Here is a 22,892-nt window from a genome sequence, read left to right on the forward strand (position 1 = left end):
TTTGAGTAAAAAATATGATAAAAGTAGATTATTTCGTTAAATCATGACACCAAAGTTATGTTAAAAAGACATTTCACATTGCGTTAGGTTGCATTAGAGTTGTAACTGATAAACTACGTACATTGTTAAATATAATTCACAACAGACTTTATTTGATTATATCATATATCATATATATATATATATATATATATATATCTTAACATATATATATATATATATATAATTTATATTTATATATATGTATCAGGAAATACATGAAGCATGTAAAAAATGTGATCGCCGCCATCGCAAAGGTGCATACCGTGAATGGCTTAAATAAAATCACAAAGAAGAATCGCACTGATACGCGATGCAAAAAGTATAGACACAAATAAATTACAAAGTCACAGTATTAAACATCAGAACGAAATATACACCGCGCGTTCGCATTAATAAACTTAATCACCTATTTACTAGGATCACAGTTACACACACACATTCATAATATGTGTAGATCAGTACACACTGTTTTCGGCTTTTTACTCGTCAAGGATATATCGAATCGTTATCCCCACATTTGTACATCGCTCTAAAATAAATGAATCTAAATAAATATAATGTCGTCTAAAAAAAGCTTATGACTAGGTGATATATCTCTATATCTTCGATGGCGCCGCTAGCGATAATACTACTGTCGCATTTCGATAGAAATAAAAGTATTCGCGATTAAGCTTCGATTAAAAGTGACTATACAAGCGCGTGATAATGTGTATTATATCGTACGGCTTAAAAACAATTTTAATACACTGTACATCACTTATTATATCGTCCTGGGGTATTCAGGTAATTTGCACTTTTCAGCTCGTCCTCTCTCAGCAATTCTCACTTGTTATCTTCGTTCCGCTTCCGAGGGTGAGATTACAGTTACGGCTGCTGGGTGTGACCACGGTTATAATTGCGATCGTGAAGGGTCCTCGAGAAGAGGGGCTAAGTTTGAACACTGCGTACACATGATCGTGGTACCAAACCTCTTCGATCACCTTTTGCGCACAATAACCACTTATTATCCACTTCTAATATTACTTTCAGTTTGTCCCCCTCCGCGAATGAAAGGTGACCGGTGTCCGACGGTATCCTATGAGTGAGAGTACGGACTTCTCTGCAATCGAGACGCGCGAACCGTTATCGTATAAATCTAAAGGAAGAAAGAAAGAAAGAAAAGAGCTAAAGTACAAAGCAGAACGGTAATAAAGGTAGAAAAGCGTAGCGTTAATAAACAAAAGTTACATTATTTCATTTGTAATGTAGCTCGTGTAAATAAATAATATATTGCAACCAATATAAAAATCGAAAAAAAAGGTAATAGATTCTAAAAAATAGTACATGCTCGTGAACTATCCGTACTTACTTGTGTGGATGTTTCGAAACTGGTGTCCTCGAAACGGTGGTAACAGGTCGCGGTAGAGAGGTCGAAACGGCTCGTCTGTGAGGTGATATTAGATTCTTGTCGTTCGACGTTACTCCGTGCGATTTATATGGTAAGGAACTCGGGCGTGCAGTGTGAGTTCGCGTCACACCTAGAGTATCCTGATCGACGCGGCTGGTACGACGCGTCACATCTCTCGCTTTCGTATCCGTAGATTTCTTTAGGGTTGTCTTTGTTGTAGGAAGGCTAGCAGGTTTCTTTAACCCCGAAGAGATTCCTGATATGGGTGATTTTGATGATTTCCCGGCGATATTCACCGCAACATTAGACTGCTTCACTGGTGATGTGAGCAATCTAGGTATTTTTGATTTCCCTAACACTCCGAATGTTCGAACCGGCGAGGAAGGAGTTATTACGGCGGGTTGAACCTTACTACCTTCCTTACCAATCATCAATTCCCATTTTTCCTGCAGTTTTTTGAATTTTGTTTCAGCAGGAAGACCATCGTCGTCACTCGGTTTAATATCAGGGTTAAAAAATTTAGATTGTGGCTGCTTGTTTGCTTTCTTATTTAGTGGGGAATGTTCCAAGCTGTCTGTATAATCTTCGGAATCTTCGGAAGTTAATTTGTCCAACGCATAAAACGCCTTCGGATTTATGGCACTGAAACGTTTCTTTGCATTCTGAAGGTCCCCTTTATGCACGATGCTGCATTTATCATCCATGTTGTAAGCGATGCAAGATCTTGGTCGTGTCTTTTTCGGGCTGGGAACCATTCCGCAGGATTGCGTTTCTTCACTCTCGAGGTCTTTCATAGTCAGATCAGTGTTTCTGAAGCTCATAGCCTACAAAATCGTCGAATGAACGTACGCAATGATATAAATATATATATAGGTTTACTTACATTCATAGTATGATTATTCATATTCCCAAAGCTATTTTGCAATTGACGATACTGATAGAGAAGATCCAAGTGAAATGGACAGAATGCAAGCGGATTTAGGATGTATAATAATGAATCGACAATTTCTCGGACATTGGCATTAGCTAAAGCCGCGACAAATAAGCTATTGTTATTGTAATGTTTCCGTAAAATTGATTCACGTGTACATAAATACGCAAACCATGCATCCAGAGCTCTTAGGCTAGAAAAGAACAGAATAGGAATTAATTATATAATCAATTCGATAAAAGAATAAAAATCGGAGATATTATACATAAGAAATATAAATGGAATACATGATAATTTCAGGACATATACATGTACAGAAAGACTAGCGATTCTTACTTTAGCAAGCCGAATACAAATGCATGGAACTTCAACATTCCCTCTGTAATAACATCTTCGCCATTAATTCTCTGCACTAATTCATTTAATGTCTTCGTAAGGGGTCCTTGTTGAGAACTAGCTTCGACGACCTGCCAAACGCTATTAGTAATTGGTCCAAAGGTGGAATTCAAATGGGGTTTCAAGCCATCCGACATAATAGCGTATAAAGCTGGGCATAAATTACTCAGACAGATTTGCGCACACTCGTTTCTTTCATTATAATTGGGACGACTATGATTGGAGTCGGCGTTCCAATACTTTAATAAAAGATCCACCGCTCTATTTACAGACAACACCATTTCTGGAAAGAGTACACCACATTAAGGATTTCGAGATATTTTTACTTGATAATGTCAGATAATGAATAAAACGCGCATACTTTTTTTCTCTTCCAGTTCTACTAATCTATCCTCAGCCGCCTCGTAGCTTTGTTCATTTACGACGACATTCAGATTATTTAGCTGAAAATGAGGAAATATTCTTACATGTACGCTACAACGGAGCAAGTATATGAAGAATCAGAAATCCACTCGTGCTAAAATTAATATAGTGGTTTACCTTGGCGTCCAGATGCTTTTTTCTTTGCTGCACGGCAAAACTGACGGTTTTTCTTTGCGATTCTCCCATATCAATATTTCTAATGAGTGGATCTTTGTTCATTTTTAAAGCTAAAAATTTTCTTACGTATGATCTCACTTTAACTTCAGCATTGTCGATATCTCCGTCGCTACTTTGCGACGAGATTGCGCTACGTTTCAAATATTCTTCTAATTGCTTGATGTCATCGTCACTGTGTTGAGAAGTTTCCGATTCCACATTCGCGTTATTCGTAATATCATTTAATTTTTCTACAATAATTATATTATCAAGCATATTAAACGATATATATGTCTCGACAATCAAAAGCAATTCGTAATAAAAATCTGAATAAATAAATGTCAAATGATTCATCCTTACCTTTAAGATATCTCTCCGCTTCTGTCTCATCGACGTCCTTCTCCGAATCGATCGTTCTTTCGCGACATAATAACTGCAAATCATTATTCATATAGTACGGTTCTTGCAAGGACATTCTCTTGTTTATTTCCACAGACTGTTCTTCCGATTGTTCGCCCACGTCTCCCATCTCAAACATGCTGTATCGTTTACTCGCGAGAACCTTGTTCTTTCGCAAAATGCTCCTCGGCAACGGTGGTCGCGGCGGTACTCTGCCATTATTAAAATCAGATTCACCTTCGCCTTGCGGTAACGATACGGATCGCTTTGGGAGAGACGGATAGGCTTGCCTCGTTTGATTGAGTCTGTGCATTTTCTTGTCGTTATTCACTAAACTGGCCTCCGAACTAATACTGTCATAACGATATAAATACAACGGATTGATCGCATTGTTCGACAGTGGCTGCTGATTCGTCGAGGAATCAGTTAAAATCGTCGACGAGCCTCTATACCCGGAAGATGGTTGCGTCGCGGTGCTGCTTGTTGACGAAGTATTGTTCGGTATAATTTCGCTGATCGGTCGCGTCTTATGACGCATCGGCGGGGACAGGCAGAACAAGGGCCGCTTAACTTCCTCATTGATATTAATGTATCTCGATACTTCCGGTACATCGTGCAAAATCTTTTTGTATTCATACGGCAGAAGGAACGTTAGCGACTCCCAATCCTTTATGTGCGCGAATCCGCGTTGTCGTAGAGCGTCGATATCGTTACACGAAAATGGTCTACCCGAACGAACGGTACGTTTCCATTCCATCTTCTGTCCATTTCTGTCAAATGTGTGCGGTTTCAACGCGATATTATCCATATTGGCATCCTTAACTTTAAGAAACGACAGGTCGGGCAACGTATAATTAGGATACACAACGTAGACAGGCTTTTTGTTAACTGTCGTTTCTTGCAGGAGAGGACCATGTTTCTCCTTCAGCGCGGTAAAAATTAAGGAAGTTTGAACCGCGTTGTCCTCCATTTCTGCATTTGCTTGTATTCCGGTTGTTCGAAAGATCGGGTGTTTCTTTTCCGTTAAGCCGGCGGCCCAACCGTTCTTCTGCTCGAAGGGATTGTTGATATCGAAGCTCCGTTGATCGATCGCGCAGTCCGACTTGGACGTACTCTCCGAAAGTTCTTCCACCGATGCGGATGACGCCATTTCGACTTTATCATCTTCGTTTCGTATCGCACACTTAAAAACATTCAAGCTGTCTCTCTGATTTTCCACGTCACGATTATCAGTCACATCGCGCTTGATCCAATTTATAGAGAAATCGTTTTCGAGCACGCGACGGTCACAAATGTTATCTTGACCATTTTGCCGTTGTATCTGAGTGTTGGTGTTGGTCGCGCTGTCGCTACCACTGTTGCTAGTGGGCCAGCCACTGTTGTCGCTAACGGAATCCGACTGATCCAAAGTAAGACTCATTCCCTCCACGCTCATGCTCTTTTGCTTCATGAACAGTCTGACGAGACTTAAATTTTGCAGCTTCTTTGTACCAGCATTTTCCCCGTTGTCGGAACTTTCCGCATTTGTCGAACGACTCATCGCGGATCCAGAACTATGCAACCGCTGCATATGGTTGCTTGATTCGGCGGAATCAACCTGTCAACAGATATATAAAATTTATATCATAAAATCACGCAAAGTACGTTCATTACAAGTTCGCATAAGTAAATTTATCTACATTTATCTGTATCTACACTTACACTAAAATTAAGAGGTATATTAGTATGCTGGAATTCACGAACGCGAGAGAGATCCGGTAAGCTTTGGCTCCGTTTATTCATCCCACCGAGCGTCAGATTAGCAGCACACTGTGAGATATCTGGTATCGTGTTATTGTTACCGGAAGGATGACGAGTTATTACTTTATTCATAGAGGAATGTTTCAGATTACTCCACGTCGTATATATCTTTGAGTCTGAACATGCCATTGATAAATCCAGCATAGCTTTCATGTCTTTCGGCTTATCGTAAAATACATCTGGTGATTCATAAGTCTTGTGTTTATCTAAAAATAACGTGAGTTGAGCAATTAAAAGAAACGAAGAAAATACAGTAGACAACGTTTAAAAGGCAACGTATTTTCAATTATTAGTAAACATTTGAAACTGATTTGACGTATTAGTCTATCTCTACATGTGGGCTATACATTACCATGATTTTCAAAATCTTGAGAGCCATCCGAATACATAGTCATGCTGCCCTCAAAAGCGATAGTATAATTGTTTTTATTATTCGTTTGACAGGTGAGTAACATATCTTCGCAGTCGAGTGAATCTACGCTGTAGCTGCCACCCGGTGGTAGCATTGGTGTCTCTTTTACTGGAGAAAATAGCAACGACGACTTGCATATGGATATTGTATCAGCGGTGGAACATGCGGAATCTTCTCCCTTTAAATAGTAATATGCGATTGGTAACATAAATTGCAAGACTATAATACTACTTGTTTTATATATATATATATATATATATATATATATATATATATATATATATATATATAATCCACATCTATGTAGCACTAGTCAAGATTTCAATTAACTAGATACTAAATAGGATTATGTATTTCAGGTATTAACGAGAGGTATTAACTCTTATTAAAATAATAAAATTTCATTTAATTAATATTAATAAAACTTAATATTATAATACGTTGGTATCCATGCAAAAATACAAAAAGCGGACGTAAGATTGTTAGTAAGATGGGTTGAATATCAAATGTATGGGGAACACTGTTTATAGCACGTGGGATTGACTGGATTGTGCTTCCAGCCGTTGTCATACCTGGCTACTGGTATGAGGGCTGATGGAGGAACCGATGTCAAGCTTTTCCATGACAGATCCAGATATACTGGCATACTGTTCCCTTTGATAGTTAAACTGTGACGATAATGGAACATACACCAGACTTAGAATGTTACATAAAAAATTTTAAAATAAAACGCGAAAGTGCGCAAAACCGGATTCCCATTTGAATTTAAAGCTTCGTGTAAACTGCCATGTAAAGTAACGTCGCGATGACGTAAATGTGAAACTGATGAATGATCATTTTAAACAACTTTCCTGATACACATTTGGCATATTTGGCATCTGTCAGTTTACATTCGGCTTAGATGATGAATTTGCAATAATAGGAGTTAATTAAATTTATGCCGTATCGAGCCTTTACTTCGGAATGTTGAACTGGTTCCGTGCACATGACAGGCAAAGCCGTAAGGAGGGTGTGAATGTCCGCCGTACGAAAGCTCTCCATGTCAATCTCCGCCAGATTAGCGTCCAAGTTACGAGCAAGGTCGTCATAATAACCCAGATCCTTGGGAGAATAGGATGCGGAAAGCGACGAAAGAACACTGGGATGGATATGTAGTCCTCCATCTCTATATCTAGAAGTAAGGATATGCGTCAGGGTACAATACCTTGCAATAATATTGTCGAACGTCGAAATAGGCCGAGATGTGCTGACGCACGCACTTACCCATAATCGATAAACCATTGATATTCAACATTGTCTTGAACAAACTCGGAGCCAACGAGATCCTGCTGGATAGAATCCGTCGCCGGGTTAGAATTGCAATCCGATCCTGGAGTTTGCGGTTCTTCCATTCCTGTTACGCCTTCTCCTGCGACGCCTGCGACTGAAGAAGAAACTGGGTCATCGTACGCGTACAGCAAGAAAAATATGTGTTTACATAATCGAGTGGAAAGACAAATGTCGTAACGAAAGGTATGTACTCCGATCCGAGTAAGTGCGTGCGTAACGCAGCTTCCTTTCGCTTCCTACGTAAAGTACGTTGAATCGATCGTGATCGAAGAAGCGGCAGGATCCGAGCAACCGAGCATTCGTGAGAGGCACGGTGCGTTTGCGAAACGACTTACGGTCCTTACGGAGGTAGCTTTCAGCGGCATTGGCAGAAGGACGCGAGCTCGCCAAGGCGTCCGCGTCTGCGTCCACGTCCGTAGGAGGACTCGACCTGGACCGCCTGGACGATTCATTAGTTCGCGTCATAAAAGTCGTGGAAAAATACGATTCGCGCATCGCAGTTTCGTAACCCGTCGTAACCCTAGTCTCGCGTCAGTCGCGTCCCGCGAAGCGCACCTCGGCGCATCTCCCTCTTTCTCTAACCAGTCTAACCTCTCTCTGTCAACTTGGAACGAACGATCTCGCGCTCGCGTACCCACCACGGGATCCCGCCGTTCCCGTCTTCCTTCTCGACATAGATAATAGACCGTCACATTTACAATCACGGTTATTGCCGTTATTGGATTTTTGGGTTATGATCGCGCGTTCTATGTAGTATAGTACTTGACAGTTGACACGAGATGTCCGCGACCAGCGTGTATGCTCTGCTCGTCTGCTCGTCGTTCTAGCAGTGCATCCTGCACCTTCCCGCGTTCTCTGCACTTGACGCGAGATAAGGGAAACGTCAATTATCCAGATACCGATTAGGTCGATTAGGAGAATCGGGAGAGGGGAGGAGCCCAGGCCCAGGCCCCAGGCGCCCAGCGGGTGAATAGAAATTCTGAATTTAGGTATTACGAAAAAGTAACAGCGAACGAGAACAGGAACAGATAGGTTACAGCTGTCTCTTGACATATCGCATCTTTTTTCGGCCGCCAAAAATTTTTTTACGAGTATCACGAGTATGCAATAAATCTACATTCTGCACGCGCGCGCGTTATCGGATAACGTTACACGCTCTTCGCATATAAAATATTCTACGTATAAGCATGATTGTTGGAGAGACGTGTATATGTCGTATATGAATAAAAAAATTGCCCATTTTAGAGGGATAAAATTTCATCTGCTCGCGCGAATAAGTATAGGAATATATTTGTTTTTATTTTTTACATATATATCCTATAGAGTTATTTCCTCTACAATAAAAGAAAAATAGTGTATCGCTGTTTTACAAACGCGGAATTATTTAAAATTGGCCGACACGCCTGAATCAAATGGATTTGATACGAGCTAGGTGGGGACTGGGGACTGGGGTACCCAAACGCCGACGGCCGACGGGCGTCGATGCAGTGCGATGCGGCAGGGAGCGACGGCGACGGCGACGGCGACGGAGCGTTTCGCATCCTTACGTTTTCGCGAGATGCATCTATAATCATCGCCATAGGATTGTCGACGCTGCCTACGCTTGGGCGACGGGTTCCTGCATCGGCTGTATCGGCTATACGAGCTATATCGGTCGCACCGCCTGCATCGCCTACATCGCCTGTCGCAAGTGGGTGGTGGCGGCGGCGGCGGCGGCCGCGCCGTGGGACTGGGACTCGTCCGGCCCACGGAGATCTCGGCTATCTTCATGACGATGCACAGCAGCAACACTAACATCATTCGTCGACGAGTACGACGAGTTAGATTCGCGCTCCCGGCTTCCGGCCGTTCGCTATATCATAATAGCGTTTCCGTCACCACGTCCAAGGGTCCAAGTGCAGCGACGATATCACGATAAAGTCCGCGATAGCGAGATAATCGTTCGTTCGCACGATTTCCAAGCGCAGCGATAAGTCCTCTACGTTTTTTTAGCGCGACACTTGACCTGAGATGCGTTTTTTTTTCCAATTCTCGATTCTGTAGGAAGCTTCTTAATCACTTTGCGTCCTGAGAGGGATCGAGACTATACCGAGAGGCGATCGACATCGTCGACGTTGGGCGCGCGAAGCGAGAAAAGACGCACTGCGAAATAATTCATCTGAAATATCAGTATCCGCTAATATCCTCGCAGCTTAGAGCTTAGCGAGATACCATTTAAGATTATTAACTACATCGTTAACTATATAGGCATAGGCTATAGGTAGTTGGAGTTTGCCGGTTTGCATGGCAGCGTGGCTGTCACAAAATTTCCGTCCACCTACGCTCCCAAATATCGCAGCCGGAGTAAGAAACTGCGACTTAAATAAAGCTGATTTAGAAGATTTAAATTTTTGCGGTCTCATAGAAATATATGATGTAACACGTCAATTACGTCAAGTCTGAGAATAATCGTAGATTATGAAAGCGATAATCCGTTAAAGTTAAAGATTATATATTTTCAGGTATTTGTATCGAACCCTTCGAGCCCATTGGACTTATTTGATAATCACAAAACGTTCTTTACGAATGTTATTATTATCAAAGTCCATAATTATAAAGCCGGATAGATTCGTTGAACACATTTCTTTAAAGATCTACTGGAACGTTCTGTATAACGTCCGTCTGGCAAATTGGCAATTCCGAATCTATAACTGTTAGCAAGATTGAGCGAGATTACGCAGAGAGAACTCGGGCTCGAACGGCAAGTTCCAGTTATACTAATTAACTAATCGATCGGTAGTTGGGAACGACCTCGCGATGAGTTTTGCTGCGTTCAACCGTATTCGCCAATTAGTAATTTCTAATGATGTAAACACACAACAACGTTGATTCAAAGTAACACGCCCGCGCCGCGTTCTGTTTCAAATTCTGTTTTGAAAGCAAGATGTCTAAATTATTTCGATTTTGGAGATATCTTCTAGGCTCTAAGCTCCTTGGACACTTGGTCATTCGTCATTCGTCATTCGTTTTCTCCTAAGATCAAGTAGTTCAAGTAGTCGTACCAAATAAGAAACAAGATAAAATCTCGCTTGGAAACTGAACAACGCACCCGCCCGATCGCCGTGAAACGTCATTCGCGCGCGCACAAAGAGAAACACCCTACTTCCGAAGGACGAAGACCCTTTTCGTTTATCCGGTCGATCGGCCGATCGGAACAACTCGGAAGACGGAAGAGTCTCGATTCGACGCGGCACTCTTTTCGCCAATCGTCGGTCAAACAAACCGCGCCCGGCGCCAGCGGACACGATCGACCACTTTTTTTCACCGCCGAAGATCGGCCAAGATTATTTTTCCGCGACGGGCCCTGAGTCAGACTGTTCTCTCATGCTCTCTCTCGCGTGTCCCGCGTCCCGCGTCCCGTATCTCGCGGGAGGGCGTTTGCACACGGCACCACACGACGCCGGACTCTAATCTCTATTAATAAATGCTCGCACCGCCTCTCGTATATACGGGGGCAGAACAGGCAGAAGCAGAGTGAATGAGAGTGAGAGAGAAACAGACGAGATGCAGAGAGAACGGACTACGGAGCAGAGCCCCTGCTCGCGAAAATTGCGACGTGCGAGGGCTCGGCTTCGTGCAAGCGCGGATCTGTAAGTTCGTTCGTGGCGTGCCGTGACTCGCGGCAAACGCTTCAGCGACAGCATCTGCTCTCGAAAAATACCGATCGATGCTCCGACCTCCGACCTCCGACCTCCGACCCGTTCGCCGCGGCGACGGGCGAACACGTATATGCAAAATCGAAAACTTCGAAGCGGAGACAAGCTTAGCCGACAATAAGGTTTTTATCGGCCTTAATCGCGAGAATAGAAAAAAGGGACTTTAGGCTATTCATGAAAAATCATTGGAAAAAGTTGGCGGAAATTACTGGCGAGTTTTAATCTTGAATTAAAAAACTAGCATGTTCTCGATCTCGTAGGAATGACTGCTGCACGGCCTGCACGCGACATCGCGTTTAACATGTACTTACTCCGGATCTGCGGGGAGGAACGACGGAACGACACGCACTGAGACGCAATGACGCGATTCGAAAGCCTCGTTCGACCTCGGTATCGAGGAAGCGATTTAAATTTTGGTCTCAAGTGAGTCAGCTCTGAGCTCTTGTTGAAATCCACGTTTTCCTGCAAGATGCGGCGTCGACGTGGCGTAATAAACGTAAGGCGTAGGAAGACCTCCTCTTACACGGATTACGTAAAAATTTGAAATAAAATTTGCGAGACACCAGCTCCAAAAAATCTCCAGCATTTGTATCTTTAGCAAATTTTAAATTGTTTTGTTTTCATACCGCAAAAATGCGCACGTCATCGATTCGAGAATCGCCACGTAAATGGTCAATTTACGTATGTCAACACACGTAAACAACGTAATGCCGATGATACTTGCAGATTAAGTTTCGCGCATCCGCAGCTTCCTTTTTTATCGTGACGCCGCCGCACGCGTCACGCGTCACGCGTAAACACGCAAATCTGTTGACGTCTGCTGATAAATAAGAGGGTCCGACTTACCAATTCACGTTCCGTCGCCACACAGCCACAGACAGTCAGACAATGTCCGCGTTAATAACTTGACCTGAAAATATGTCATTTGTTTATCTCACGTTCGCCACAAGATCATCAGCTAAGATACGTTTGTCCTCGGTCCTCGCGCTTTAATTATTCAATGAAAACATTATATAAGTAATAGAGAGAAATATCAAGTTGCGAATAATGCGATGCGGAAAAAAGTGCAAACCTGCAATGTTTGCCGAATTGTGACAGAATCCAAGCTGTGGGTTCTCGGATACGACGGTCGTTTTCGCTTTCAGACGACTTGGCTCAACGACTCAACGGTACGCGGCCTGCAAGGTACTTTACGTCACAAGCTTCCATAATTCCATCCGGTACGTTAGCCGCGTGAATGACGTTAATGATGACGCTGCAAGTAAAGACAATGGAACGTAGGGATTGAAGGTGCTAAGCTAACAATATGTATAAGATGTATGTACGTCTCTCGTCTCTCCTTCCCTACTTGCATGCGGCACGCGCACCGATCACCGGCCACGTGAAAATTCTAGTCAAGTTGTCAATGACGTTGTTACGACGTAATATCGCAACTTGCTCCTGTCTATCGTATTAATAACTATTATGTTATTAATACGATGAACGTATACTTCTTTCTACACGACAGAAATTTACAAAGAGGCACGAGACGTAACGCTTAACGGTGCAGTCGTCCACGATCGACAACGTTTCGCTAGGGGCGCCGATCAAATTTAGTCGACTCTTTTCGAAATCCAGAGAACGCGATATATGTATAAATTGAATGTTTTCTACTGTAAACTAATTTAATTGTTAAAATTTCAGGTATGGCTTTAGTCGTCGTTGCGTCGAAGCCTTCAGCTGCGGATGGTCAATAGCTGCCGCTGCCACTGCGCGCTGCCTGGAAGCGCGGTGTGAGAGGCGATTTTCATCTCGATTTTGGCATTTATAAATCGGAACTCCCGCTCTGTAGGGCCGATTCCGATATTTTTACATGCTGCGATCGCGATCGGCCTAGACGTTGCATGGATTTCGGCTTCGGAATGCTCGGGATTAATTATAGCTTATTAGCATAATAATGGACATTCGTCTCTCCTCGATCGTGACAGGATAAGAGGAAATCCGGCGAAAGGGAGGTATAAATTCAAACCGCGTAAGATTAAAATCTTCGAAAGAGCAAGAATTATTGTGTCCTTTCAAACTGATATATATATATTTTTTTTTTCAGAGAAACTGAAATTTTAGAGAATGCATTTTTTATGAGATGAGGGGTCGAGATATCTGACGAAACTTAAGAGAACTTGTACTTGTATTTGTTTTTGTTTTTGTTCGAATCAGAAATGAAGGAAGGTATAAAATATAATGATTTTGCAGTCGTTAGAAATAGCAAGATTCAAGCGCATAACTTATAATTAGAAATAAAAATATTAGGCAGAAGGAATAAAATTATAATTTATACAGCAGTTATTATTAATGCGATCGCGTTATATAACATATAAAATTAAAATCCGTGCGAGTGAATGGATCACGAGTTCTCGAATTTAGAATCGTCTGCAAAGAAATCGATACATTATTTATAGTACAGCAAAACAGTCGAAGCAGTCGAAGCTCAACTCAGCTCAACTACTAACGGGAACACGGGAACTGATTGTGAATCCGTGCTGATATTTCCGTATGTGTGAAGGTGTGAACACTGTGAATGATGTATCGCAAAAAGTTTTCGATGCACATTTGCTCGATGCGTCGCAGTTTCTCCGAGGTACAATCACACGGGGGGGAAGCTCCTCCACCGCGCCGCACGGCACCGGTTTAAAGAGTATCTCCTCATCGATTTTACAGAGGACTTTCGAGGTCAATGACGTACATCTCGATGATTCTCATGATAGCCAGAGAGGGAGAGAAAGATATGCGAAAACTCGAATCTCGCGGCGATCTCGGGCGAAAAAGACGCGAGAAAGAACGCAGTAACGCCCAGCGGCCCAAGAACGCTCGCGTCGCGTCGCCGCGCGGCCAAAGCCAGTCGATATCAGAAGCGACTAGCATAGGGCATAGGTACTCACGACTCACGTTCATGACGATGACGAGGGAAGCAGCTGATGGCCGTGCCGCTCGCACAACCGAAGCGTACATTAGGACATCGCGGCGAGGGTCCTCGTTGGCCCTTTCGTTAAATCACGAATTCGCGACCAACGACAACGTCGCGCGTTATTTGCCGATTATCGAATCTCAAGGCGAGACACACACTTTCGTAAATGTATATTCTGAGTCACTGGAAACTGGAATCGAAGTCAGAACCCCTCCCTGGTCGCGACAACCCTCGTGCAACTGCAAACGCGCATGCCTCTGCGAAAAGGGGATGATCCCTCTTTCCACCCTCGTTCCACCTTCCATCTCGAAGTGGTCGAGGTAGTCCAAGTTCTCCTCCTGTCTCCTCCTTCACCTCGGCATCTACAAAAGTACGAACGTAAAGACAATTAATTGTCCATCCAGAATTAATAAGCTGGATTTTCTTCCACTCATATATATCCGAGTCCGGGAATAATAGCGATATAATTGCGAATGCTCAATTATATATTCCTCTCACCGCGGATATCGCGCATCATTCGCATCATCGAAAGAACGTAACGACAAAGATATCGACGTCGCGAATCGAAACGTCATGGAATAAATATTAAGTTTAAGCTTGGCGTAAAATAACTTGTTATTTATCGAGATCTTTTCTCCTTGATTTAACACACACATCATTATTATTATTAATAAATTATTTACTATCGACCAGATCAGATGCACCGAAAACATTATTTTATCCCAATCAACAAAAAACACTCTTTAATCTGAAATATTCGCGAATTCGCGATAATATTAAAATATTGAGGGTTGACTTAACTGAATAGTTTGTTCCACTTTTGATTCAGCAGAATCATCAGATCAATCATATTAGAGTTGTTAAACCGTTATTGATTTCTGATAAATATATAATTGTATGTATATATATATATATATATTAAAAGTTGAGAGAATATTCATTTAACTTAGACACGAAGTAAAGGTAAAATTATCATTTTATTTTGATGATGAAATGTTTATTTAATTAATGGATACAGTATGTTTCACGCTATACCTCTACTGTTCTCTTACAGTTCCTACAGTCTGTATATACACTTTTAAGAAATTATACGCAAAACCGCGCGATTTCTTTGGCACAATCGCATTGATTATCGATTTTTTAACTATGGAATATTTTATGGTTCTATTGAACAGATGTGTCAAGACAGATAAGTATATGAGATATCTTTATAAAAAAATATAAATTTTTCACAATGATATGTAAACGACGCACAAGCACAATACTTGACGATACTACAATATTTGTAGAAAAATAATCTACTTATGCTAAGTACGCTGAAATATTAAACCTTGCATAATGATTATCATTATGTATAAGCTCTATAACCTCTTAATTACCTATATTCTCTTTTCTTAAATGTCATTTGTAACTATCGATTATGTACAACACTTATATATAACTTTCTTAATTGTGCTATCATCGTAATATGACGGGAGCGATAAACCAGTCATTGAGGTATAGATTTGGCATTACAAATCAGAAAACTTATACATATACATATACATATATGTATGTATACAATATACAATATAACCATATTTTTTATATATACATGAATATTATTATACGATAGGTATATAAAAAATTGCAATCGCATTTTATTCGTTTAGGATCCTTTGTGCCCAATACTACTCGTATAAATTGTTGTAATTACCTAGAATGATAGGATAATATATGAATCGATCGAGAGATAAGTCTATTATCAAAAGACTTTACATATCAAAGGAGCAGCTAAAAGCTCATTCCTAGGTAAGATTTGGAGGTAGAAATACAAGGCAAATGTGATTGAGCTACGTGATCGTTAGTGATGTCCGAAAAAAGTGGACGTAGCCTACAAGGAACATTACTAAGGAATGCACGATGTCGAATACTCCAAAGAGCGATTAGAAAATGACTCCCTTAAATGAGAGGTATTGTTGCGATAATAAGTTACATGATTAAATTCTCTTAACGCCTAAATGCGAGAAATAAATATATTTAGTAACAAAAATTTATACTATTAAACGTACCGTCTATTTTTTGGCGTTTTACGACATCTTCGTCTTCCGAAAATCGCAATGATACAAATGACTACTATCGCGATAAGAATTGCGCTTATAGCCCATACCGCTTTACTAGTACTAATCTTTGGTGTGTTATTCTCTGTACCGTTCAAAACATCGGGCATCGACGATGATGATTTGTTGAAAGAAACTTGTGTTGGTGAGTTCAACCCAGGATTGTTTTTATCTTCTTTTATATATATGGACGATTTCGATTCTAAAGATTTGTCTACCTTTGATTGCATGTTTTTCGCGTTACTTATTATCTTGTACGACGTCGCTTTTGTTGTAATAGCTGTCGGAGGCGTTGTAGTAGGAGTATTGATCTCTCGCAAAATATGTTTCTCCAATTCTTCAAGTTCTTTATCCGCCGTCGCTCCAGACTTATACTCGAAATCGTCTTCGTTTTCTTCGATGAATTCTTCCAACGGTGTAAAATACAGAACAAGCGCATCCGCAGATATATCGTCTATGTCAACGAAGTTATTCAGGACATCTTGCCACTCGCGTGCTCCACTATGTTGAATCATTTTTCTATACATATTAGTCATAGAACAATTAATAAAGGTTTATCAAGAGCACGTTCTTCACAGAAATGCATTTCTGCACAGAACGTGTATGCATATATGTATTATTATCTTTATGTTATACCAACTTACATTATATTGCCGTTTATTAACTTTCCGTCAATATCATTGTATCTGACTTCGGTTGAATCCATATTATATTCATATAATTGAAAAGATAGCATTGTGCCAAGAATTTTGCTGCATTGATAGAACATTTTTAATTATCGTTGATAGATAAGATAGTTGTATATTTCAATACATTAGTATACTTACGGAAGATATGGTTTATTTCTAACAATATAACTATCGTCCATGAAAGTAGGATTATCCATATTAAGAGAGGAGATACCTTCGTACTCTTGCCTTGGGTTATATAATACATAATTAAAACTTTAAATATTATAGTTATATAAACTATATGAATTTCTAATAATCTCTAAGTATTATAATACCTGTACTTCCACCATGATGCTATCAAATCTGCCGGATCTGTAATATTCTCTTCAATCGCATTTAATCTCCATAAATCGGCGGAGTAATAATATGCTAATCGTGGGAGTACATTCAGAGCGGTTATCATTAAAGACACGATCATTCGTTGCTCATTATCCTTACTACCGTTCATTAAATGAGTATGATTGAGCCACGCAGGACTTGCCGATAGTATCCCAAATAGTGTCGATATACCTTCTTCTAATCCTGTAAGACCAAATATTTTTTATGTGGCGAGCTCTTTCAACATTTTACGGACAATTGACGCGTATCTTTAATAAATCCAATACTTGCTTACCTGAGTACCTGTTAACTGTATCGAGAACAGGAGTGTTTTCTACAGTCATTTGATTAAATAATACTTTCCCAACGTTTTCATGCGCTGTCAAGAAATTGCTCATTGTGGCTTTGGAACAAGTAGAAACTCTAAAATAATATTTCTCAATTTAGCAAAGCGCTATTAAAAAAATATAAATAACTAGGCAGACGATAAATGTTCGAAATTGTAGATTTCGATATACATGCCTCATTGTACCCTCACGACAAAAGTTCAACAATCTGGACGGGCATTGTTGGTTAAATTCGCTCTTATCCCAAAATCCCGCTTGTGGAACTTGTTTCAACAATATTGAACCCAAATTGGATGCAGTCTTGTACAAAGATTTTCCCACGTATTTCTATATAATATAATAGAAAATTTCAGGTATTACAAAAGTGTGATTGTAATCTAGTGATTGTAAGTTTTAGCATAAGCACAAAACAGCAATCTCTACCTTTCTCCAGAGATTTCTTTTGAGATCATAAATTAATTCTGAGTAGGGTAATGCGTCTGATGATATATCCGTCCAGTCGTGTCCTTGTAAGCTACCTTTCGAATGAAACAATACAAATTCAAGTTGCAGAGTGCAGGTAAATTATAAAAATAAGTTTTAAAAAAATTATCAATTATTCGCTCTTATATCAAAATTGCGTACGCAATTTTTTACGCAATCTTTTACATAAAAACAAAAACTTAACAGCGATTTAATCTCCAAATTTATGGAAGATCTGTTTTTATATTTATCCCATGACAAATCTTTCAGTACTAAAGACTACTTTAAAAGATAAGATTTCAAATTTTATGTTACTACGCTCAAATGGAACATGTTAACAGCAAATTCAATTCATTGTTCTATATTGTTGCTATCTTACCGAGTAAATAAGCTGGAAGTGTATCATTTATAGTAATATCATACTTTCGAGCCAAGTTTGTACTGATAAATTTTACAATCTTTTTATGAAGATTATTGATCCGACTCCATTCACTGTGTATTTTATCATATCCATCCGAATATCCTGACAGCATTTCCCAATATTCCTTAACATTTTCCATCCCTATAATTGAATATTTGAATGTTAATTCAAAGTTTAAAATGTACACCCTTATTATCTACGTAATATGTTTTCATTTATATTGACCATTTTGTTTTGCGGCTTCATCGAGGAGTGGCAAATTGTTTGAATAATTTGTCACTAACGGTACAAATTGGCGATACCAAGCGTTCCAAGCAGCTTGCTTATCTTCTAGTTTTCCACTATGAGAGAGTAAATATTCCACACCTAAAATCATATGATTACGAGCCAATAGTTGTATCATGTAGTTTATAAAATGTACTGAATCTTTATCGCAATGTAATTAATAAAAATATACCTTCCCGTGAATAGTTTTGCGACTTATTCACGTGACTAATAATTGATCGTTGCAATTCCACGACGCCAGCGAAATGTATAAGCTGTATGTAAAATATAATTGCAATATAATTTAAAGTCTCAGACTATTAATTGGAATCCGAAAAAGCTTCTTACCTTCTTCCAATCTTCATCTTTTAGCAACGTGTCGCCAGGTTTCTCAATCACGTCATATTTATATTGAAGAGATGGTTTCAGCTGTTCTTTTGTATTCTTAATTTTATTGATTACCTCGCTTTTCTGCGTTTTTGTAAATTCCGTATAATTATATTGCTGTATTTCCTAGAATATAGCGAAACACATACCTCCGTTTCATCTCATAGGATAGCAAGTCTTTATTGTGTGTATTAAGCAACAATTTAAATATATTTACCCATGTCGATAATGTTTTATCGGAAGGTGACACGATAAATGACCACTGAACATTGGCAATGTTGTAACATACATCTTCATAATCCAACTCGATTAGTTCGAAGAAAGCTTTAGCTTCGTCCTCCTGGAGAGTTTCTTTGCGTGGGGCAGTGGTTACATAGACAATAAGATTAAAAGCGATCCAACTCCATTTCGATAACATCTCTTTAGTCTGCAAATAAAATATGTTTGCGTTTTTATTTAATATTTCAAATTCTGAATTGAGCACAGTACAAGTTGTAGCAGGAACGCAGGGATGCAAGAATGTAGCATCGACTTGTTGAATAAAAGTATTATTATCAAGAATATATTTGACATAATAAATAGCGTATATGTAAAAATCGTGTCTCTATCCGTCAAAAAAATTTATTTTCAAGAACGTTACTTCTTTCTAAATTAAATACAGGAAAAACGCTACGTTATCGTGCTTGGGTATATATTGAGATGTATCCTATCATCGAACTCGCTTTAGTGATCATGGAGAATGAGATGTATTAGCGATTTAGGCCCATATTCCGAACACATTTTTATCGATAAATGCGCGCATCTAGCGCATATAGTTTACGTCACATATACTATAGAATTTTAGAAATCAATGCGCGTATTTATCGATAAAAGAGCGTTCAGAATACGGGCCTTAGAGAACTTGGAAGCAATTATAGCCAGGTGTGCTGTAATATCGCGGCAAGCGAGTTAGTCATCTGCCCTGCTATTGGTCACGATGACTCGTTCGATGCGCGTAAATTCTAATTCTACGAAAAGTAAAACGTTAAAGAGATCTATGATGAATTTTTTCAAAACTTTTTTTTAGATAAAAGCAATCATTAAACGAAGGAAATATATTCAAAAGGGATTTAAATAAATTACATAATTGTGTTTTGCAAAGTTGATGGTTGCGAAACTCTAATAGATTTATATTAAATGTCATATTAAAATAAATGTCATTGAATTACATTAAACGGTATTACAAAAGAAACTTTGATGAGAGATAAATTAGCGATGAGTCAGATGATACTCGATAATCCGTTAGTTTGTAATAAAGATAAGCTGGTCTTTGCAAAAAAGGGGAAAGGGAGGAAGAGAGGAAGGGAGGGGGAGAGAGATAATAGATTACACAGGATATTATTATTATTACTTCTATGTTAAAATGACAGATTTATTTAAAATTATTATGTAACAACGAGTTGCTTGTGGTGGAGCGTTGCTAATGTGTGGATGTAACAGTTATTTCATAATATAATACCAAATTGTTGCGGTCACGCGGAATGAATGCTGATTCTTGACATCAAGCTTGCGGTAAACGAAACAATTTAGTTGCACGTATCTGTTGCGAAATCTTGAGAAGCGTATTGGGAAAAGTCGATGCAAGAACGTGTTCATACGTGCTTTGACACAAGTAGAAACTCTAAAACTGTAACATTTCAATTTAGTAGTGCTGTTAAATTGCAAGAAATGTAACAGCATTAAGTAAACAAGGCAACTTTGTAAATATTTCGAAAGCTAACGGAAATAATAAATAGAGAGAAAGAGAATTCAGATACTACGCGATTTAGATATTCTCTTGGTCGAGTCAATCTCCAGTCGGAAGCAAGGAGCTTACATAGCGGAAAGTTGTGGTCGAGCCAACGAGACTACGAGACAACGGACAACGTCCTGAATGTGGTTTAAAGAGAGAGAGTGAGTGAAATTTATCGTATATCATCACGCGCATGCTTGATTCGTCGTATTACCCCGATCGTGAGATATATTTTTGTCTTGGCCACGCTCTCTCGCGAGGGTAACGCCGAACGCCGAACGCGACACGCGACGCGGTCCAAGAATCGTCCGTATACTCCGTTCCGTACTTTCCGTAGTCGACCGCGAGAAAACACGCGCGATCGATCGCGACGATGATTTTTCTGTCCAGCTACTTAGGACTAGGACATGGACATTTCCCGTCTGTATGACATGAACGTAATCGCGAACGTTGAAGAGAAACGAAAAGAAACCGGTTCCTGCACGCATGCACGCACGCACGCACGCGCGCGCGCGCAGAAGGCCAACGGAAAATACGAAAAGATATTGTAAAGTCGTCTGGAAGAATATTCAATTTTCTCAGACGGAAAAACTTTTCAGACGACCTTTTAGCACGAGTTCTTTTTCTGAATAATTCAAAAGACTTCTCTCTTTAAACTTCTTTCTCTTTTGCATTTATAAATGCAAACATCTGGGAAAAAAAAAATTATAAACTGTAAATGAGAGGAAATAAAATTACGCTTCACGTTTGTCCTCTTCCTGTTTTGTTGGCAAACTCAAATTTCCATTTATAAATTACGTTAGTTGTAGTGGGATGCCAAAATAACTTTCATGTTTATAATCACAATCAGCAGCTCTCGTCGCGCATTAGGACAAATCACGTTCCGAAGTATGTCTTTGAAATATTTCACAACGTAGGTCCTAAACGTAAACACTTTTTACAAGGATACGTGTCGAAAATCAAAACAATATAGGTGTAAACACACGCAAAAAGTGCGTAGTGATTATTTATCTCTCGTAGGATGGTGCGACAATTAAATTGCAATGAATGCAAATACACGTCAACAGCTACCTGATTGAATATTCACGCGTTGATCAAATATACTTGAAAAAAAAAAAAAAAAAAAAAAGGTATTTCCGCACGAAGAGGAAAGCAAACTGAGATACTTAATCAGATGTTTTCGTTTCGCAATAGTCCTTGTATTTCTTTGTGCTTCGCGTTGAAATGAAAGAGTTCGCGAAGATTCAGATTTCGAGGCAAGAATGAGAAAAGGTGGGAAGAAAAATATAGAAAATGCTAATATAGACCGAGTATTTACCTTTTATAGTCGAGCGTCGTCGCGCTCGACTCCCGCGTTTTAGTTCGTTCGTTCGCTCCGAACAACAAACAGAAACGGGCTGCGGGCAGAATGTAGGCAACGAGTCGTCGGTCAAGAGAATGAAGAATGAACCGAGCGATCGTCAGTCCGACAAGCGAGAATGCACGGGACCGCGGGATTGTCTCACGCTGGTCAAAGTACGTCGAGTGATTAGTAGGCTCAAGGAGGAGGGTCCACTGATCGACGGACTCGTGGCTCGTGGCGTTCAATAGGCCGGCGCGGCGGTGTGTGACCGTGGGTGCCGCGTTATCGAAACGTCCGTGCTCTGATGCTCACTGCTCACTTGCTCAGACGCTGACCGGTGACACTGTTGACTGCTGGCAGTCGCGCGACGCACGTCTGTCGTGTGACTGACTGACTGACTGCCTGCCAAGTCCAAGAGTCCGGCTGTCCGAGTAGTCCGACCGCGATCGATCGGAATTCCTTCGCATCACGCCACTATGTCCAACGTCAGTGCATGACGAGGCGTATCTCGGACTCGGGCCGCCCCGGTACTCGGTAGCCTCAGCCTGCCTACCTGCCCTGCCTGTCCGTCTACCTGCGTTCTGCGTTGCTCCTAGTGGTCACTGTCGTCAGTCGATCACCTGCTGCGACGTGCACTGACGCACTCTCTGGCACTCTCGACACTCTTGTCCGCGCGCGCCCCGCGGTCCGGCTCGTCACTCGCTGCGACCCGTAATGAGTAATAAACTCGTAACTGATCGTAAACAACGTAACCGGGGTCCGGGGTATGGGTATGGCTCGAACTGCTCGAAGCTCGATACGCCGCGCCGCCTCACGCAGCCCCACCGTTCTTGGTC

At 40.5% G+C, this 22,892-nt stretch overlaps 2 protein-coding genes and 1 long non-coding RNA gene across 14 annotated transcripts; 1 reads left to right on the forward strand and 2 right to left on the reverse strand.

Moving 5' to 3' along the window:
- Window positions 1-130: 130 nt before the first annotated feature.
- On the reverse strand, window positions 131-12,184 carry LOC139820840 (uncharacterized). 9 transcript variants are annotated; one of them, XM_071791411.1, is made up of 14 exons: window positions 12,043-12,184; window positions 11,817-11,880; window positions 7,210-7,369; window positions 6,904-7,117; window positions 6,519-6,614; window positions 5,887-6,124; window positions 5,436-5,740; window positions 3,696-5,331; window positions 3,297-3,586; window positions 3,118-3,199; window positions 2,697-3,039; window positions 2,313-2,553; window positions 1,391-2,253; window positions 131-1,141 (listed from the first exon to the last, which is right to left on the reverse strand). In XM_071791411.1, exons 3-14 carry the CDS (start codon window positions 7,335-7,337, stop codon window positions 970-972), a joined length of 4,608 nt encoding a protein of 1,535 aa, XP_071647512.1. In that variant the 5' UTR covers window positions 7,338-7,369; window positions 11,817-11,880; window positions 12,043-12,184; the 3' UTR covers window positions 131-969. The 9 variants fall into 9 exon arrangements, with proteins under 9 accessions (XP_071647512.1, XP_071647506.1, XP_071647507.1 ...); XM_071791405.1 differs by lacking the exons at window positions 11,817-11,880; window positions 12,043-12,184 and adding exons at window positions 8,823-9,417; window positions 10,317-11,039; XM_071791406.1 differs by lacking the exons at window positions 11,817-11,880; window positions 12,043-12,184 and adding exons at window positions 8,823-9,433; window positions 10,317-11,039.
- Window positions 12,016-14,608, forward strand: LOC139820847 (uncharacterized). Of its 2 annotated transcripts, none has more exons than XR_011734119.1 (3): window positions 12,016-12,155; window positions 12,654-12,964; window positions 13,057-14,608. It is a non-coding gene; the product is annotated as an uncharacterized lncRNA (long non-coding RNA). The 2 variants fall into 2 exon arrangements; XR_011734120.1 differs by having other exon boundaries at window positions 12,127-12,260.
- Window positions 14,609-14,872: 264 nt separating this feature from the next.
- On the reverse strand, window positions 14,873-22,883 carry LOC139820841 (angiotensin-converting enzyme). Of its 3 annotated transcripts, none has more exons than XM_071791415.1 (14): window positions 22,033-22,883; window positions 19,161-19,370; window positions 18,905-19,069; window positions 18,750-18,831; window positions 18,518-18,658; window positions 18,251-18,433; window positions 17,833-17,927; window positions 17,585-17,736; window positions 17,358-17,485; window positions 17,020-17,266; window positions 16,841-16,930; window positions 16,658-16,765; window positions 15,966-16,532; window positions 14,873-15,610 (listed from the first exon to the last, which is right to left on the reverse strand). In XM_071791415.1, exons 2-14 carry the CDS (start codon window positions 19,359-19,361, stop codon window positions 15,607-15,609), a joined length of 2,163 nt encoding a protein of 720 aa, XP_071647516.1. In that variant the 5' UTR covers window positions 19,362-19,370; window positions 22,033-22,883; the 3' UTR covers window positions 14,873-15,606. The 3 variants fall into 3 exon arrangements, with proteins under 3 accessions (XP_071647516.1, XP_071647515.1, XP_071647514.1); XM_071791414.1 differs by adding an exon at window positions 20,442-20,609 and having other exon boundaries at window positions 14,873-16,532; XM_071791413.1 differs by having other exon boundaries at window positions 14,873-16,532.
- Between the last annotated feature and the right edge of the window lie 9 nt (window positions 22,884-22,892).

The sequence above is a fragment of the Temnothorax longispinosus genome, chromosome 10, assembly GCF_030848805.1.
Source record: "Temnothorax longispinosus isolate EJ_2023e chromosome 10, Tlon_JGU_v1, whole genome shotgun sequence".
Lineage (NCBI taxonomy): Eukaryota > Metazoa > Arthropoda > Insecta > Hymenoptera > Formicidae > Temnothorax > Temnothorax longispinosus.